Source organism: Terrapene carolina, unplaced genomic scaffold (assembly GCF_002925995.2).
Source record: "Terrapene carolina triunguis isolate 2854851 unplaced genomic scaffold, T_m_triunguis-2.0 Scaffold236, whole genome shotgun sequence".
In the NCBI taxonomy this organism is placed as follows: Eukaryota; Metazoa; Chordata; order Testudines; family Emydidae; genus Terrapene; species Terrapene triunguis.
The window spans coordinates 17920676-17941291 of record NW_020664587.1 but is presented as its reverse complement, the minus strand read 5'-3'; the positions used below and the strand labels follow the sequence as shown (position 1 = coordinate 17941291).

The window sequence follows — 20616 nt, the reverse complement described above, 5'->3', positions numbered from 1 at the left end:
AAAGCTGTGCCGTTAGTGGGAGTTTTGCCATGACCCTCAGTGACATCAGCATTTCACCACTCAGGTGTAATTGTGCGCCATAATGTGTATCCTGGAATTCTTCTTGCCACTGTAAAATAGACGTCCCTCATAGATGCAATTACAGTGTAGCTGGGTAGGTCTGCTGAAGGTTGGTGAGGTAGCTCTACCACAGCTGGTTAGTCAGAGGTACACAGGAAAGTTTTAGAAATGAGATTAAAGACTCCACATTAGCAGCAGTAAGTTCTTGAACTTAACAGTTCTCAATTAATTTACACGTTTGTAACAAAATATTGGATGGTCTGTTCCCCCCTCTTTCTCACCCCACCTGCCCCATTTCAGGGCTCTGTGGTTACCCTGAGATAGTTGCTGACCTTCCAGACCCCCAAAACAGCATGTCCTCTGGCAGTTTTGCTGCTGTTGTTGGCACAGTAGAAATGGGCAAATGCAGAACCTGGAACTCTGGTCTCAGCTGGTCAGGGAAGGCAAAATGGCCTTTGAAATAGTTTGCAGATGTGGTAGTTGTCGTCATTACGTTTCTAGTGTCAGCTGGTGACAAACTGGGATTTTAAGCTGTTTCAGGGTTTCGTTTAGAGCACGGCAGTGTCACTCCTGTGAAACTGCTCCATGGGGTGTACGTCTGAGGCACATTGTGCCTCTTTAAAAGTGAGAAGTGGTCTGAATACTGTCTCCAAATGGTCGAGCCAGTTGGTCATTTCAGAGGCTGGATGTTCAGTGTAGTTCGTCAGGGTGGCTGAGATGGGTGTGAGTTCTATAAATTCACTTTTTAACACCTCTGTCTCCCATGCAGTTGTTTTGCTGGATTCTAAGGAGTCGCAGGCCGAATTGGGCTGGACGTCGCACCCATCAAATGGGGTAAGTGAAAACATACGTAGAAATGTTCTGTCACTATAATACAGCTCCAGCATCTCACCCGTCCCACCCCCAGTCAGCCTGGTTAACTCTGATTTAGAGCAATGGTGTGCGTCCAGCAGTACTCGCCGCCTACACGTGTCACGAATCTCTCCTGATTCTGCATGGTGAGTCCAGGCTGTCTGGATTTATGGGAATGACTTGGTGGCTCGAGCGAACTAGCTTCAGCAGCTGAGTAACACCACCTGTGGAAGTGCATTCGTTGGTGCACTCCCTTCAAGGAGATGAAGACAGAACTCTTGATCCCGATGATCTCCTCAGGGGTGTCCAATGCTCTATACTGTGGAGGGCCTTTGCTTTTGGCTATTGCTTGTCTAGATAGGTATCTGCCTTCAGCCACTAAATAGCATTAGAATGATGGGTAGACAAAATTCTGCTTAAAATCCAGATCCCAGAGGTGAGCTGAGAAGCAGCGACACGTCTCCGTGATGTGAACAGCAGGCTTGACAAGCTGACACAATGCTGCCTTGACGTGAACGGTGATGTTTGTCAATCCCAGACAGCCGGGGAGAGGAGCTGAGTGAATGTATTGATTATGTCAGAGGAACACTGCAAATTGAGCATAGCTCATGACAATGCGCTTTGCATTCTTGTACTAAGAAAAGGAACTCAAGTCAATTAAAGCTTTTCTCTCTAGTTCACTTTCCAGGCCAGTTGCCTTAAGGATTCACTCTGTTCCCTGATGAGCAAAAAGGGCAGGATCTCTGGAATTCTTGGGGAACTTGACCCCATACCCCTGCATGATTTGTAGTTTGTCTAAGTGAATGGCTGCGGTGCTGCCTCTGTCTATAGCTGTGCCCACTTTCACCTGAAAGGGCAAATCAGTGAAATCAGATGTTTCCTGCTGCTTTTAACTCTCTCTTCAGAAGTGACACTGCATGTTTGGAGCTTGGCTCAGGGATCAGCTGGACTGGAGCCTGTGGGTGGCTGGGAAGGAACTCCATTAGGGGGTTTCTTTGGTTATCTCACTACAAACTCTGCCACCTGTGGAAGGACTTGCTGTGAGCAGCCCTCAGATCACTTCCTTCTCAGGGCTGATGATCTAATCACCATCTCATCAATCAACACTTCCCTGGCTGCTGCAGGGAAATGCCACTTCACTTACACTTGGGGTGAGTTTGTTCCTTGAGAGCATCAATGTCCTTGGCCTGCTTTCAGGCCGGAGATTGTCCCTGTTGGGTTTGAGGCACTTGGCTCCTTCATCCCCAGCCATCTCTAGCTTCTTTTGATATTTGGCAGTGTGAGCTGCTTCTGGGTGACAAATACTTCCTGTCCGGGAAGGTAAAGCCATGAGAGACAGACGGTCTTGGGGACTTTGCCCCCCATTCTGACCTGAGTTGCTCAGCTTGACGGAGTCATTCTTGGCAGGGAGGGTGGAGTCCTTCTCCTCGCCTGTCATTTGGTGGGCAGGAGAAAGAAGTTGGCCTGACACTTCCTCTCTTCTTACTCTCCTTCCTCCCCCCCCCCCCCCCCCCCCCCCCCCCGCCGGTGCTCTAATTAGGAGGGTAGTTTCCTCACTGGGGAGCTGTAGTTGCTGCTGTGTTATACTAAAATACAGCTTATGACCTAAAGCTAGTGGAGTTGCAGAGAGACTGACAGTCACCACCTTTAGAACAGTTCAGTAGGTGCTTGGAGAGAAGAGGTCAGTCAAATGGGATTGGAAACTGGCCCTGATAATACACTTAACTACGACATTAGTCACTAATACAGGGAAAGCCATCCCTGGCCCTGCGGGAGTGAACTAGGGGATTGTGCACCTTGCCTCTAGCTTTGCAGACCAGACTTTTCTGGCTTTTAGAAATTAGATCTTGTTTTAGATATTAAATCCTGTGTCCATCCTCTCTGTTACTGGCTGTGTTGGGATTTACGTATTCTGTTGGCTTCAGGTTTTTTTAATGTCTGCTATAATAATGCATAGGTTAAGGGGTTTTTAGTGGCTGTATTTATAATGATCTCAGTATGAAGGGGTCAAGTATCAGAGGGGTAGCCATGTTAGTCTGGATCTGTAAAAAGCAACAGAGACGCGTCTGACGAAGTGGGTATTCACCCACAAAAGATTATGCTCCAATACATCTGTTAGTCTTAAAGGTGCCACAGGACTCTCTGTTGCTTTTTACAGTATGAAGGGGGTTTTACTTGGAAGACTGGTTCTCACTAAATAGCAGTTATCATGACGTGTGTGTTCTTTTTATAGTGGGAAGAAATCAGTGGAGTGGATGAAAACTACAAACCGATTCGTACCTACCAGGTCTGCAACGTCATGGAGTCGAATCAAAACAACTGGCTGCAGACAGGCTGGATTGCCAGGCGCAGTGGCCAAAGAATCTTCATTGAGCTGAAATTCACCCTGAGGGACTGTAACAGCATCCCTGGAGTGGTTGGCACGTGCAAGGAGACCTTCAACCTCTACTATGTTGAGTCAGATTCTGATCTGGGCCGCAGCATCCGTGAGAACAAGCATACAAAAATTGACACCATCGCTGCCGATGAGAGCTTCACCCAGGGGGACTTGGGCGAGCGCAAAATGAAGCTGAACACAGAGCTGAGGGAGATTGGGCACCTGAGCAAGAGAGGCTTCCACCTGGGCTTCCAGGACGTGGGTGCTTGCGTGGCTCTGGTTTCCGTGCGGGTTTATTACAAAAAGTGCCTCTCTACAGTGCAGAACTTGGCAGTGTTTCCAGACACTGTGGCAGAAGCAGCATTTGCAACCTTGGTGGAAGTTAAGGGCACCTGCGTCAATCATTCTGAAGTAGACCTGGATAGTCCTCCCAGGATGCACTGCAGTGCGGAGGGGGAGTGGCTAGTCCCCATTGGGAAATGTACATGTAGTGCTGGCTTTGAAGAGAAGGATGATGGGTGTGAAGGTAAAAATGGCCATTCATGCTCTATTTCTATTTCAGGCCCCAATCAGTCCATCTCATTGTTATACTGTGTCCAGCACCCTGGTATCAGAGCACAATGTAAACAAATGGAATTGCATTTTGTCAATCTTGTGTTGTGGCTTTTTTTTTAGTTCATTCTGATTTACTAATCCAATAACCAGAGCTTTCTTTGGGGACCAGGGAATAAGGTATGTTGTCTTTTGTGATGGTGGTTGTACTGTGCCAACTGATTCAGCAGCATCTTTGACTAAACAGACATGCCAAAGGCTCAGAATAGCTTCAGGTATTTTCCATAACTTTGTACGTGCCATAAAATGACTCTAGAACATTAATATCCCCATTGTCTTGCTTTACACTCAACTTAATAATTCAGTGACTTTACAGCTTGCAAGGTTACATTTAATGACAGCTGTAAAAATGGATATAACCCCTACTTAACTAGTGTCACTTTAATGAGTTTGATGCTGAAATTCACGTCAGTTTCTCTCTTTTAAAATGATGGTAAGAGAAACTCAGCCTTACCAAGGGGCTGAGTGAGCCAGGGGGCTGGTGCTGTCCTTGGAATCAGTGTTTGGAAATGCTTTTGGAATGGAAGAGGATTATTTTGTTAACGTCTTTTTCTTAGTTCTTGTTCAATACCTAATCTCAGCCCAGCATTGTAGCAAATGCTTCTGTAAATCAAGTGAAAAATGTCCAAATAACTAAGATGCATCTGTTCAAACAATTTCAAGGGCAGGATGCTGAGAGTGGCGTTATCTGTGCAAATACTAGGAAGTTCTTGTGCACCCTTTTGTCACAGACTAGTCAAGTGTCCCCTCTTGGGCACTGTCCAGATTGCTGTGAGGGGAACCAATTGCCGGATCCTGAGTGCTTGAGGCCTAACCAGTTCATGTACTGCCCTTAGTCTGGGGTCCCAGCATGCAGATCCTCTGTCTAGCTACCCCCTCTTGAGAGCTGAGGCCTCCATGTCCAACGGTCCAGCCCCTGTGATCAGTGCCGACTTCCCCCCTCCCACTGTACTCCCCCATAGCTTAAACACACCCTGTTCCAGAGCTCCGTCTGTGTGAGCATGCTGGTCCCACAGGTTAACATTTCAAGGGCCTGAGACTGGTGTAATACAATGCACATACAGCCTTTGCACAGGAATCTAACATGATTGCTCTTAATCGTACAAGATATACACAGATCTAGACAAAAATAATAAACTTTTCATGCATTTGCCTTAGTTTCCTCCCTACTCCAGAGCATTCTTTGGGTTGGGATCAGTCTTCCCTGTGGACCTCCAGGGTCCTTCTACACTGGTTTGTCTTCCCAATCATGGCACCTCTCTCTCTTTCTCTGTCTCTTTCTGTCCAGGTCAGCTTGTGTTGACTTTGGTTGGTCCCACAGCTAAACTATGGATGGGACAAGCAAGCCATATGAGCAAAGTTTGAAGGAACTGGTTATATTTAGTTTGGAAAAGAGGAGATTGAGGGGGAACGTGATAGCGGTCTTCAGCTACTTGAAAGGCTGCCATGAAAAGATGGAGAAAAGTTGTTCTCTTGCCACAGAAAACAGGACAAGAGGCAATGGGCTCAAACAACAGCATGGCAGATTTAGATTAAATCTCAGGAAAAACTTCCTAACTGTAAAACCAGTAGGACAATGGAACAGACGCCTTGGGAGCTGGTGGAAGCTCCTTCACTGGAGGTTTTTTCAAAAGGAGGCTGGATAGCATCTGTCTTGGATGGATTAGACACGACAAATCCTGTATCGTGGCAGGGGGGTTAGACTAGATGACCCTTGTGGTCCCTTCTAACCCTGTGATTCTATGATTCTAAAACGGAGGTTATCTCGGTGACTGTCAGGGTAACTTTATTTTTAAGATTGCAGTGGCTCTGTAGCTATTGCCAAAATGCAGATTGGGTGAAACCCCTGCTACCCTCTGCTTCTGGAAGGCCATGCAAGGCTGCAGAAAACTCACTCTGTGAAGAGGCAAGAGGCGAAAGGACGTAAATATGTCCTAAAGTGCTAACATTTCTCTGTGGTAGAAATGCACCCGTGTGTTAGAGTGAGCTCTGCCTAAGGACAACAGTTCAGTTGTCAAATGAATACTTGGCGCCATGCAAACCTTAAATTCCCTTTACAGGATGCAGTGTGCCGGCCGTCTCTGCTCCCTCCTCCCCCGGAAGGCGGGAAAGCCTTTAATGGTGCTCTTGGTAGTAGTGATTCACTTAATGCCCTCTTTAAGAAGACCATAATAAAACTATTGAATTGAAATCTTGGTATTGTTCATTGCTTCAGTGCTTGCGTGGCAGCTTGCCATGCTCTTCCCATCTGTTTGGAGTGGGGAATTTACATAGCGAGTCCCAAAAGGCTCTTGCTAATGTTTCAGGTTTCTCTGTGTTGAGTTTAAATAATTCATATTCTCTTAGGAAAAATATTTGAAGTAATTTAATGGACATAATTAAGTTCTTTTTTTTTTTTTTTTTTCCCCATTCACAGAAAGCAGGTCATTAGTCACTCTGTGGAGCTGCATCTGATGTCTGGTCAAATATCAAAATAATTTTGAAAAGTGGAAATTTCTTTAAACCTTGCATTAGCATAGTGCTAAGTGAATAATGTTAAAGATTTATGATGACAGCATCCAAGGCCGCAGGAATTCTTCGACAAGGACAAAAAAATTAGCTTCACTTGAAGGCAAACGACAATGGCTTTTTGTGGATGTTAAAATTGACTGGCTGTGCAGCAAATCTGACTCCAGTGCTTTGCTCCCAAGCTCTGTTCTGAGAAGGGCCCTACTCCAGGTTCAAGTTTTCCAGGGCCTCCTTCCCACTGACAGCAGTGCTTTCGCCTACTACCAGTGAGGGAGAGAATCCAGTGGAGGCTTGGGGAACTTCACGGATGGCAAACGTAAGTGAGGGAGAAGCAATTCCAGCCCATGTGATTGCGGGCCAGCTCAAGGGAGCAGCAGCTCTGACTTGGGATAGTGGGAGCTGCTTGGACCTGCAGCAGAAGTCCTCTCCCGGTATATCATGATGGTTGCAAGCCACCGTGCTGATGTGTGGGCTGTGGGTGAAGGCTGGCGTCTAGGGGAGAGTGTGTGCAATGCTGTCTCTCGCACACTGAGCTGGTCTGCCAGAGCATTTGCCAGGGTCTTTTCTCTCCCCCAAGGAGAGGGCATCGTGCAGCCTTGCTGGGCTATTCTGCTCCTCTGTTGAACGCCCCCTCCCTTTCCCTCTGGGGCCATGTCTGAAACATGTGGCTTGACTGATTTGCGATGAATTGCTCTGAGGCTCCATTTGTCTGCGGGTGTCACTGCCTGATTTGGTGCGGGGGCTGTGAGCAGGGCCCTTACTCCATGAGGTGACAGGGATAGAATCCTAATCTTAATGGGCTTCTCTTGTTCATTCTTTGTTGGCAGCCAGAAGTACCTGTTCTTTTGTTCAAGGACAGCTCCCAGTTAAACTGGGATAAGCTCGGGGCAGACCATTTGTCTGGTGTAATGGGGGCCTGGCAGTTAGGAGGCCCTGCTCTTTGCCAGGCTTTTCCTCATTTTACGCTTCAGAGCTCCCTGGCCTCTGTCTGTTTATCCTTCGAGACCTTCTTTGACACCCTTCTGGCGGCACCTCATGTTTGGAATTTGCTGGGAAGAAGCAGCATGTGCAGGACCAGCAGTCACCTGGCATCACGTCTGCAGTGAGCTACCCAGGGCTGGGAACTCTCTGAACGCGGGGGGGGCGGTGCCAAGCATGAGAGGGAGAACTGCACCCACAGTAAGATACTGCAGGATCCAGCAGACTGGCCAGCTGTCATTGTGACCTGCCTGGGGGCTCTGCAGTAAGAGGATGCCATGCCACGAGAGCACTTCAGGCAGGAGGCCATAAATGCACCTGAAACATGGCAGCTGCGGGCACAGTTCTGTGTGCTTGCTTGGCCCCAGGCAGTGGGTTAGAGAGGTGGCAGTGAGCTGGGTCAGAGCCAGTGCTGCCCCATGGAAAGGTCAGCAGGAGTCAGCTTCTTGTGGCCTCCCAGCTGCTCTTCCCTCGAGGGCTGCCAGTCACTATGAATGGAGCTACACGGTGATAAAAAGCCATGGTGTGCCAGACCAAATCCAGCCCTGCTGGCCTGGCATTGCACCTACTAATGCAAGCTTGGATCTGGCCCATGTCTTTTAAAACATGTGGAAAAGAGAGACCCTGCAGCAGGGCTGGGGCTCAGACAGAGCAATGAAATGGTTGGAGCAGCACTGCTGGAGTTAACATCTTCTCAGTATTCAGCCTTAAAGAGGGGTGCTGAGCAAAGCAGTGTCTGTCTGTCTGATCCCCAGCCTCTGCTCCTCTACCCCTACATAAGCCAGGCCCTAATGTTTCTTCTGATTACTCCCTCTTCCAAATGTTTCCTGCCTGCCCCGGTTCTGACGCTGCTAACAGAGAGTGCGCCTACACTGTGCCCTGCAGGGAGAGTGCAGAATTAGGCATTGATTGCAATGAGGAAATGATAAAGTAACTAAAGCTGGATGTGTCTGAACGTGTGGGTTGCCCTTTGCAGATGAAAACACCAGGGCTGAGTCTTTCTCCCTTACCAGTGGCACTGGCCCTGCTCTGACTGGCCTTTAAAAATGAGCCCTTGAAGACAAGACAGAAACTGGCTCCTGAGTTAACTCCAGACCCAGGTAGCTGCCAAGCCAGGAGCCTTTCCCAATAAATCAATTTTTCATTTGAAAAATCTGCCCCATTCTCCAGCTCACAGTAAAAGTGAAGAGCGGATCCTAGTGTTTTAGATTTGTAATTGGCTGGGTGCACAGAGCCCACAGACAGGTGTGTTTGATTAACTCTAAATAGGAAGAAAAAATAAATTAAATGGTGGCAGGGAATGAGAATCATGTGAATAGTCATTCACCCCCCCCAGCCTCCCCGACAATAGCATCCTCTGTGGTTCTCCTTGGCAACCTCTAAACCTGAGCTACAATGACCCTGTTTGCAAGCATGACACACTACATCCGGATCAGAGTCCTGTGAACCAAATGAGTGCTGGGGTCTGTAGGGAGTGTATCAAGCCTTCTGGTCAGTTTTATTTCCTGCCTTGCTGATCAGTACCTCTTTAGTTGGGCGCTATGAGACTGGGCGTTAAAGCTGGCATCTCTGCAAAGCAGAAGGGATGGGGATCGACACAATGAGAGTTGGATAAAATAAGCAGGGCGGAGTCATGGACTTTGGGTGGAGAGGATGCAGAGCTTAAACTTGATGTGGTGGAGAAGGAAGCTCTTTTAAGACATGCTTTTCTCAGTGGGGAGGAAATGGATTTCTGTGTCTTCTTGAATTTGCAAGGCTGGGCTCTAATTAGATTATAACTCTAGTATTCTAGTGATTAAAGTACTGAAGTCATCGTTGTGCTGAGGGAATATTCATGTTTTAGCACACTAATCAGCAGAGATTAAAAAAAGGACTAATAGGATTTCTAGCATGCACTGATCACTGCTGCAATAAATCCAAATATTTTTGCTGTTCATCTTTCTGTACAGCTCCTTTCATCCTGAAGGATCCCAAGGCAGGTGACAAACTTTGTATGTGTTCTCATATATTATAAATCACTTCACCAGTCACTGAAATGCAGCCACCTCTAGCGTAGAATGAGGTAGCTGTTGACTATCTTATCAAAGAAGATGAAGTTCTGTCACTAAATACATTTGAAACACTCTTCTTGTTTAGCGTATGTCTGTAGCCAGATGCTGCTCTGTGCTTATCTTTGTTTTGAAATCTAGCTCCAGTGATCACATAGTGAGTGAATTAAGTCTTATTACACTGCAGCTGATCAGACCTGTCCACTCCTGCCTCTTTCCTGACAGGGTCCTCAGCAGCTGTGTCCTTTTACCCTTAATATCCTGAGACACATGCGTTGGTCCCCTACGTATAATTTACTTTCCAGTGTATGCAATATCTTTTGTGAAACTGAAGCCCTAATGTAGAGACTGTGCCTGACATTTGTTGTAAAGTTGTCTCTGCTTCATCTTCTCCATCCTTCTCCTCTTTGTATCTGCAAGGAGAATTTCAGCAAAGCCCAAGGTTAATATTTACCAGCCAGATTTGTTGCAAATGAGACAACTTTCACCAGAGGGTGAATTAATATGATGACCAGTTTCCAAAAATAGCTGTCAGCCACTTTTCTTTGACAGAAACGTAAATTCGCGCTGTAGCTAAGTTTTTTTTTCTTTTCAATTTATTTCTGCCCAGTTTTGACAGCCCTGGTGGGAGCTGGCTGCGCGTTAGTATTCTGCTGGGCTTGCAGCAGGCACTGGAGAAATAGCCTCTTTGTATGTAGTTCTTACTTCACCTCTATCACCTGCCAGTCAGCATCTTTTCCCCCCAGGAGGCTATGATCTAATTAGCAGGCAATTCCACAGGCTTTAGGACACCTTCCTTGTGGGGATAATGGCACTGAAACCAATTTTGGGAGGGATGTGGAATCTCTACTGCTTTGTCAGGGTTTTAAAAATCCTGTTAAAAAGGTGAATTTAGTGCTGGTGTAAAGGGTCAGCTTGACAGCTCGGGATGGTCTCTCGTTGCAAAACCATGCTCAGAAGTGTCCTCTGTTTGCCAGAAGCTGGGAATGGGCAACGGGATGGATCACTTAAATTGGCCTGTTCTGTTCATTCCCTCTGAGGTACCTGGCTTTGGCCACTGTCGGAAGCCAGGATACTGGGCTAGATGGACCATTGGTCTGACCCAGTGTGGCCGTTCTTATGTTCTTGTGTGCAGAACAGGTATAGGCACAGCAGTGGTACTGCATGCTCCTAACCCATTGATTTGCCTCAGGGTTAACCTGGCAGGACTGAGATCAGCAGAGTTCAGCCTTGTCTTGTATTTGCTGTGTTATAGGAGCCAGCGAGATGGCGAAGGGACAGTCCACATTACAAGCCACCGCCATAAAGAAGCTGCCTGTGAGCAGTGGATCAGTCTGGAAAGTGTGTGTGTGTGTGTGTGTAATAGAATGTGCCAGGTTGTGAACCATTGCTGAAGGGTTAAATTATCTATAAATGCAGCAATGCTTCTTTCTCCAAGTGCCTGCCTCACTAACCCTCTTTCCCCTTCTCTATCCTTAGTACGCTGAAAGCAACGCTTAGATTGCAAGCCGTCCCCATTTACACTGTGCCTTGCTGCCCCTATAGTTCTCCTCTTCCTCCGAACGACAGGGAGTTGGATTTAGTCATTCCTGGTCCTAGGTCACTAGGTCTTTTCCTTAAGAGGTGCCGACAAGAACTCAAATTAAATCAAATCCTCAGGTGACATTAATTAGAGAGAGATTCTTGACACTAAGACCCAGCCTACCCTTAGAAAGCATGGCCATGACAGACCATCAGTGTGTGTTAATGATGGGAAGAGCACACACTTGGACATGAATATGGAAATGGCTTTAATATTAACATAACAAAGAAGCAAGGCGTGTACTAATTGACTGTCTGGCACTCTGCACGCTGAGATGGAAATGTGGATTTTGCTGCTGGACACCTGAAGCTGTGGTAAATTTTAACCAAACTTTCCAACAGATTTCCACTAGTGGAACATAGCCTGGGTTTAGCCCAGTGCTCAGGAACAGCACAAAGGAGATGGCAATTAGAAATGGACATGCACACTGAAGAACATCGTGGCACCATCCCAGAGGGGTGATGGGCTAGTATTATATTTTCATAAGGGAATTCGCACTGTATTATGTATCACTTAAAAAATGCACTTGTACATAGACTCCTAGAATATCAGGGTTGGAAGGGACCTCAGAAGGTCATCTAGTCCAACCCCCTGCTCAAAGCAGGACCAATCCCCAGACAGATTTTTGCCCCAGATCCCTAAATGGCCCCCTCAACGATTGAGCTCACAACCCTGGGTTTAGCAGGCCAAGGCTCAAACCACTGAGCTATCCCTCCCCCAATGTCCTAGGCTTGGAGCCCTTTGTGCTGCAAAGGGCTTTTAGGGATGGGGGGCTCAGCTCGTGAGCTGCTAACCTGTTCATGGGAGAGATTCCTCTGATTTCTTCATTTGTTTAACATATTGAATGAATTACTGTGGTAACTGCAGCCATGCTTACTCCAAAGGAGCAGGCTCTGGAGACACGTTCTGTCAAACACTTGATGGCCATGAGTTCTGTTCTGGGCTTATCGTAGTTAATGCAGAGGAGGAAAATGGACATAAACGCTCTCCTAACAGATCAGGGTGATGGTAACACTAAGCGCTGTGTGGGCCTGTTTTGCTGTTGAGGGACGCGCGTGTCCCACAAGTCATATTGGCAACTTACTGGCCGCATCAGCTCAGTATCTAAATTGTTGTTGGGTAACCGGTGTGAAGCACATTCTCCTCCCAAGTGGCTGATTGGATTTTTGAGCAGCAAGTCAGGATTGACCCAGCACAGACCACTGGAGACATTCATTCACTGTGTGAGTAATTGCAGATGTTGATTACTCACTAATATATCTACAGCAAATAATGGCCCAAATCTCTACTTACCCATGAACTTGGGCTGGGACAAAAACCTCTTAAATATGGATTTTTTTCACTTCTCTGGTAAGACATGTTCACTTTATTTGGGGCACAGGGGAGTCTCGTGGTTCCCCCCTACTCTCTATTGGCCATTGACCCCCCCACCCCCCCACTGGTGATGGAGATTCTGCACTCTACAGGAATCAATGGGTGGTAAGAGAAGCATGTTCAGTGATACAGTGGGTCTCACCCTTTCACTAGTGTGGAATGTGGGGTGGAGCATAAGTCACCACACTTGTTTAGGGGAGATATTCAGGTAACTAACCTAATCCCAGTTTGAAAGGTGCCCTGGTAATTGAGGCCATGCAAGTCTGGGCAGGAGTAGGGGGAGCTTTAGTTTTCTTTGTTACTCTGCTCAGGTTGTGTACACGACTGTCAATAGGCACGTTGTAGTACCTGCTGGGCTGTAATCCTGTAAAATCACCCGTCCAACAGAGTGTGAGAGGGTCTTGTGTTCCCCATTGCCACTCACTGAAAAGTGGCTGCAACAGCAGGACTCTGCTTGACCCCTCGTCTCCTTTAGAAGAGCGAACGGCTCGTCCTGCTGATGGTTCGCTTTCCAAATACACACCGCCTTCCTGCCCTGGAGAAGAGCTGTGTAACTGTCTAGTGTTCTCTTGATCCCTGAAGCTAACGGTTTGCCCTATTGTCTTTCAAGTGTGTGCTGGGGTGTCCTTGCCTATATCTAGTGTGCTCTTCCCACAGCCCCTGTTAAGTTAGATTAATACAGTCCTACAGGAAATTCTAATAACCCAGTAAACAGTAACTTCCCCTTGCTGACCATGTCCCAGTCAATGTTCATGAAATTATTACCCTTTAGCATTCTTAGATTGTTACATAGCAATTCCAAGACCATCTGCACAGGCAGAAGTGCCATTCAGGAACTTCTAACTTGTTCCTGTCTAAAGCAACAGCACCTTTAGAAACAGCTGGAAACAAGGAGAGTCAGCACCGCTTGACCCGCCATCTCGGCAAACCCACCTGCAAGTGCCCTGTGGGAGTTCTGTCCTGTGTTGCAGTTACTTCTGAATAACAATCCATTTACATTTATCTTCTGACTCGCTGTGTCAATGGCAAAGGCCCCAGAGGGAGTGAACCTAACAGATAATGATCAAGTGATCTCTCTCCTGCCATCCATCTCCACCCTCTGACAAACAGAGGCTAGGGACACCATTCCTTACCCATCCTGGCTAATAGCCATTAATGGACTTAACCACCATGAATTTATCCAGTTCTCTTTTAAACGCTGTTATAGTCCTAGCCTTCACAATCTCCTCAGGCGAGGAGTTCCAGAGGTTGACTGTGCTCTGTGTGAAGAAGAACTTCTTTTTATTTGTTTTAAACCCGCTGCCCATTAATTTCATTTGGTGGCCCCTAGTTCTTAGTATGGGGACAAGTAAATAACTCCTAGCTGTGTTAAATGTTTGGAAAAGGGGAGTCTGTGTGCCAGGCTCCATCTCATGCCCTGCGTGCCATCCCTCTGTGAGCAAACTGTACTTCTTCAGGAAGTCAAGATGCTCCCAATGACCCTGCTGTTTCTCCAGGTGTCTCCTGACTCTTACATTCCCTCTAGTCTTGCCCAAGCAGCTTCTGCCATGAAACTGTGACAGAAAGAGAGCTGATGTCGGGGGAGCTTAGTAATGGACAAAATGAGTCTGATGGGACAGCCACGCAAAACTTCCTGCAGAGCTGAACATTTGCTGCCAGACTTGGGACTGCTGTGCTCAAACTGCTACAAATGTCGCACTGCTCACTCAGTTCGAGTCCCCATAGAAAGGTCACCTAGCCCCAAACTCTCCCCCATTCCCCCCCCAGACACATGGGTCAGCCGCTCTTCTGAGTCCCCGCTCGTATTGTGAATGTGACGCTTCTCCCACCTGTCCCTTCTGAGAAACATTCCAACTAGTTTGAAAGGCGCCCGAGGCGGAGGGAAGGGAATGCGGGGGAGCTAGTGGGGTTGCTGATGCAAAACTTTCACCAGTTGGGTGGATTTTTGTAGTATACACACGTTTTTCCTAAATTCTGTCGATGGGAAATGAAAGCTGTGCCCCGTGTCGGGGGAGGATTCCGGCCAGTCTCTTGCATTCCTACCAGCTTGGCGCTGCTGGGCATGTTTGTTTCTGTGGGAATTGCTGCATTGGCCAGAGTCTGTGGGACTGAAGGTAAAGTCATTAGCTGTTCAGGAGCTAGCAGGCTGCTTTTCCTGCTGAGCGGCTCCCAGCCATGCTGCTGGGTGCTCTGGGGAAGGGATTAGCAAATGGGATAATTAACAACCCGCAGATATGGTGTGCGCCTTAGGAAGGCTCCCTCACTGGCTGAAACGGGCCCTGTATTTTGCAATGTGTTTTTAATTAGTAACAGTTCTGTGCCCTTTCTAGCACCTTCCACCTGAAGGGTTCCAAGGACTTTACAACCCCTAACTCAGCTAGCGTCGTAGGCACTTCCCGATGAGACAAGGCCCAGGTCGATGTCATTCCAGTTCCAAGCAAACTGTCCCAGAGAATGGTAGGTGCCAGTGGCACTGGCACCCCACTGTGCAATGGGGACAACCAGCCTGGTGCTGGTTATGCAGTGGGCGGCATTGTACCTCTGCTGGGTGATTAGGCCAGGGCATGTTATTAATAGCTTGAATCGGCTGTTGAATCTAACCGTGTGCACAGTATAATTATGTTCTCTGGCAGCGTGTAATTGTTGTTGGTAATGACGAGACAAGATTTACGATGGCAAAGCCTGGCTTGTTATCGGGGCTCCTCACCCATTCTTTACGTGCTCCGAACACTGAACATCCAGAGACACAAGGAGGGGAAGGGAGGGGATAGCTTTTACTGGACCAGCTTCTGTTGGTGAGAGAGAAGATTTGAGCTTTACACAGAGCTCTTCTTCAGGTCCTGAAGGCAGGCTCTGTGTAGCTGGCAAGCTTGTTTCTCTCACCGATAGGCGTTGGTCCAATAAAAGCTATTCCCGTCCGTCCCCCCCCCCCCTGTCTCTCTATTAGCCTGGCGCCAACCCAGCTACAGCAACACTGCACTGTACAGCTAGACTATTGCCCGAGAGTGCAAACACAGCAAGGAAAGCTTCAGCCTGCCTGTGCTCTGGGTGTTTCCTTCTCTTCCTCTGGCAGTTGTTAATGGTCCAGCTATTTCTCAGATGCTGCCATTCTGCCTCAGCCTTTGGAGAAATGCCTCTTGCTGAGCAGCCACCATCTTTGCCCAGTGACCATCCCTTTGTCAAACGCAACAAGGACTTTGATTTGCAAATACCTCCCCACCTTTCCCCATCGTGATTCAACCAGCGAAGATCCTGCTGCAGCACTCGCTTGGAACGGTGGTCTGCAAAGGGCAATTAAATTGGGCCCTTTCTTGTACTGATATATAAAGAAGGCCTGAAGTATCTGCTTTGGTTTTTACTGCAGAAATCTCAGGCAAGAAGTCTTTTCTTTCCTGTATTTGGCTTCTTGAACCCTTTAGCTGAAGGGTTGGTGTGCAGAGCCCTTAATGAAAAGCTTCCCTCTGTAGGACTTTTCTACAATTCAAATTGGTTGTGGGTCAACTTGAATCTTTGTTTTAAAAGTCCACACAGTGTGTTGCAAATCTGGCTTTTTAACACGTGTTGTCAGTCGAAGCGTGTGTGTATAGCTGCAGAATGAGTTATCCCGCAGCTACAACAAAAAAGCTTTAAATAGGGAAACAAATCTTCACGATGTTTAATCAGGCCTTATTTACATACAGAGCTGGTTGAAATTTTTTGACCAAATTTTTTTTCCTGTCAAAAAGGGGCTTTGTCGAACTGTAACAAGATAATCTCACTTTGGATTAAATTGTTAGACTTTTTTTGAAGGAAATTTTTGAAATGAAATTAAAATTTTGTTTCATTTTAGTTTTTGGTGTCCCCAAAATAATTGGTGTGTCCCCATCTTTCTTCCCTCTTTGCCTCCTCCACCCCATTTTGACACTGGGTGCAATAAATGTATCATTAAATAATGTATCATGCCCAGGGCATGTGTGGGGTTTTGTTTTATTTTATCATTTTGTAACATTTCAAAACTTTCCCAACTTTGGAAGAATTGCAGTGTGGCAAAGTTAGGGTTTCAGTTTTCCTTTTGCTTCTCTCTAACTTGTCCAAAGCTGGGGAAGTTACAGAATGTTAATGGGGGAAGAAAGAGTGGGAGAAAACCCAACCTCTTCCTCAGGCTATGTCTACACTATGCAGTTTTTAGCGACAGGGCTGGCCATTACAGCCGTGCTGCTAAAAGGCGCACAGTGTAGCCGCTGTTTGTCGGCAGAAGAGAGCTCTTCTGCTGACAAGAAAGTTCCACCCCCAACGAGCGGCGCTTGTCATCGACAAAACTTTTGTCTTTCGTGGGGTGGGGTGTTTTTTTTTTTTTTTTTACTCCTTACAACAACAAAAGTTTTGTTTTTCTCTTTCCTGTGTAGACGTAGCCTCATTCATTCTGTTACACTCCATGCCAAAAAGAAGAGACAAATCCAAACTTTTTTTTTTCTATTTTGGAATACTGATTTGAAACAGCAAAATTGATTTGAATCAAAATGAAGTCTTCCTGCAAAAAAAGTCAAATTTTTGAATGAAATTTTTCATGTTGAAATCTTTCACAGGGGCACGGGGAGAGAAATCGGGTTTTCAACCAGTGCTACATGCAGGAGTTGTCCAGTATCTTAACCTTGCTCATTTTCTGGTCATCCATGGAGACTTTTAAGACTGGTTCAACAAGACCTGAATGTCTGTTACTCTTTCAAATACAGTGAGGACATCGCTGCTTTTTTAAGGGGGAGATTAAACCTTTCAGGCCCTGCTACCCATCATAGAGAAGCAAATAAAGACACGGTTTTCCTGCCACAGACCCTAAGATGGGGGACTCAACAAAAATGGAAGAGATGGCCCAGCTGCAGGAACTGAGTTGAGCGTCAGTGCTTGCTTGACGTGTGAGAGTCTTGACACAGTGAGCGCCTCACTGAGAGATTAGTGGGTGCTATAATCGCTCACTCCCAGAGGTCAGATGAGGATGACGTAGCAGCAAGTAAATCAGAATGCCTCCCCTCCAGGGCCTTAAACTCAGGACTTGATTTAGTGTCTTCTGCCAGAAGCTGGCAGTTAAGTTTCTTCATACAGAGGAAACGCAAACATCAGCTTTATAAAAGGCAGTTGCTGGCACTGAGTGAGTTATTGGCAATGTCTTTCCCGTATTGGCACTCAAATGCGTACTGCGCTTGTGTCCTTGTAAATCCTAAGGGTTATTTGTTTGCATTGCACATCAACCATTCTCTCGCTGTCCTCAGTATTCATCCTGTACTGGAATGTGGAACAAATAAAACTGCACTAGAGTCAAGATGAGAGAGGCAGATGTGGGGATTCAGGAGCTGCAGAAATAGAATATATTTATTTATATAAAATGTATAGGTTGTGAACACAGGTGTTTAAAGAAAGACTCCATCTTCGCTAAATAGGGAAAGTGCTTTTGTGGCATCTTTCCATGTGGCTGGGACGGTGTGTCTGACTAGTACTTCTTTAGATGGGAAGTCTGGTGCAACATGTGTCTTTTTGTTTTGTTTGTACAGCATCTAGCAGAGTGGGGTCCTGGTCCGTGTTCGGGTTCCTTGGCACTGTGATAATACAAATAACTCAGGATAATAATACCTAAATCCTGGCGTGCTCCATGGCGTGCTCCATGCCGTGCTGGGAACAGAGGCACTTGCATTAGCCAGGTAAGAAAGCAGAATTCAAAAAGGTTGAAGACAATCTGAGCCTTAGATTTGATGGGGGCCCCGTGTAGGTCATCTCCCCTCCAAACAGTCTTGGAAGTTGGGGGACTCTTCTAATAAATGCTAGCTGGTGCTAAAGCCATTGGAATGAACAGAAACCCAAATCTAACCTAAAGCAACAGGAAAAGACACACTTACTGTAAAAGGGCAACAGGAACAATGGGGCCTCTTTACAGAGAGACCGGCAGATGTCCAGAGCCATGCAGAAACTAAGCTGGCAAGCCAGGAGAAGCCCTCCTGTGACTGAGTGGGAGGTGAAATGGGAACGCCTAGGGAGGGTGTGTTGGTTGTAGTCATCTTCCAATGGAAACCAGACAGCAGCAGGTTCCTTAGTCCAGTGTGGCCGTGCACTGCATGCACATAGGGTGACCAGACGGCAAGTGTGAAAAATCGGGATGGGGGTGGGGAGTAATAGGAGCCTATATAAGAAAAGGACCCAAAAATCGGGACTGTCCCTATAAAATCGGGACATCTGGTCACCCTATGCACATGACTTTCTTCCTAGTAGAGTATGTGTGATTGCCACAGCCTGGGAGAGGTCAGAGAGTGTCATGGGTACGTGCAAGCCTTAAGTAATCCAAGGTATGTGTCTGATACAGCCTCCTCCCATCTGTCCAGGGCTTCCAGGTACCACACGTGGTTAGGACCTGGTCCAGCAAAGCTCTTAAACATGTGTCTGACTTTAAACACATAGGTGCTTTCCGAAACTGGGATCTTACCCGGCAGTGTCAAAGCATGGGGTGGAGGATAGTGTTGGGGGCCTTTTTAAAGGCTGTATATTTTAGTGTCCCGTCTTTAATTTGAAAATTCTCTAATTATTAATGGAAACAAAATGTTTTAGTTGAAAATTAGAGAATTTTTAAATTTAATATGGGATTCTTGTAGCTCTTTAGTGCTAAAAGTCTTCTGAAGCCTCAAATCTGCTTTTTCATTTAAATTAAAGAAAGGGATCCATATGTACAGCACTTTGTTTTTTAAATGGGTTTAGTCTTTTATACATTAGCTTAGAAACCTGAGTTTATTTTGTCTTTTGGCTGCTGCCTGAGTATTATGCATAATCCACTGCATATAGTTTAAAGATTTATTTTTCTCTTGGGATTCTGGTGACTTGCACCAAACACCCAGGCTTTACTTTCATGATTTATCCAGTATCCTTCACAATATACAGCTTTGCATAATTTCCTTGGCAGATAGAATTCTGTGCATTTAAAGGGACATTCTTTCTATATACATTGATTTAGTAACACTAGTAAAGGATTTTTTTTTTCTTAAAAATAAAACCACCCGAGTCCATGTAATCTGAGAGCTTTTATATTGACTCTAACTTCCTTTTTGCTCCATGACTTTGTTTTGGCGTCTTTAGCCACTTGGACAGTAAAAGCAGACAGGTCCCTTTCCCTAGTCAGGTTCTGCCTATTCGCATACTGTGGTAGCAGTGCTTTTGCAACCCAAGCAAAGCAACTCTTTACACTGCATTGAGAACGTCTGTCTTACTGAAGCCCTCTCTCATCTGTTTAACAACCTACAGTTTGAGTCTATCCTGCCCCGTAACAGGTGCCTCTCTCTCCCATGCACACTTTCTCCTGTGCCTTCCTTATGAGAGATGTTTCTGCTGTAAATTCCTTTGTGGAGTGCTTAGCAAGGTTGGGGATATTTTATTGTCCTGCATAGTCTATCGCTATGTTACGGTGTGTCTGACATAATTAGGGCCCTGGAAATCCTGGCAGAGCTAGACACAAATTACCCAATGACTCTTTATTTTAGCGTAAAATACTCAGAAAATTACAAGAATCACAACTTGTTTGCAAAATTCCTGTCAAGCTTAAGGTTATAGATGTTTGGCTCCTCGATGGACATACTGACTGTTCTGCTGAAAGGCAAGGCAGGCGATAAGTATTGCACTCTTAGCCGGGGGAACGCTGGAAGGCAGGTAGGTTCCAGGTTGTTATCGGGGGTAGGCTGGGGATATTCCTGTGCAATGTATGGACTGACCTGTAACTTGGTGAATTACGTTACAAAATTGAAACAGACAAACAGTAAACTACAGTAGGCTTCTGTTGATGTCTCTGCTTTTATGTGGCCTTGAGGAAGGCTCTACATAAAGAGAAATGTTTATAAGGTTTTTGTTCAGTACTGGGGATTGCACTGAATTAGGGTGACCAGATGTTCCGATTTTAAAGGGACAGTCCTGATTTTTGAGTCTATTTCTTATATAGGCTCCTATTACCCCCCCATCCCCGTCCTGATTTTTCACACTTGCTGTCTGGTCACCCTACACTGAATTCAAGTGAATATTTTTGCAGACTTTAAATCATGGGATATTTCAGCGCTGCCATACTGATAACACTTGGGGTATTTAATTTTCCTTTAGATAAAATCACTGAATTTAATTTCTCCTAGTAAGAGCTTATTAATATTTCAGGAGATGCACACAGTTCTGGCATCTGCACATAGTTTATTTCACCTGTGTTCTTAAAATTAATTAAGAAGGGCAAA

The 20616-nt window shown here is 46.2% G+C and overlaps 1 protein-coding gene across 1 annotated transcript in view; it reads left to right on the top strand.

The window, feature by feature from the left end:
* The first annotated feature begins 777 nt into the window (after positions 1 to 777).
* The window catches only part of EPHA10 (EPH receptor A10), an 87392-nt gene continuing 67553 nt past the window's right edge, over positions 778 to 20616 (top strand). The window contains exons 1-2 of the mRNA XM_024202899.1: positions 778 to 894; positions 3146 to 3815. Coding sequence (XP_024058667.1) covers positions 778 to 894; positions 3146 to 3815 — 787 coding nt within the window. The remainder of the gene's footprint in view (positions 895 to 3145; positions 3816 to 20616) is intronic.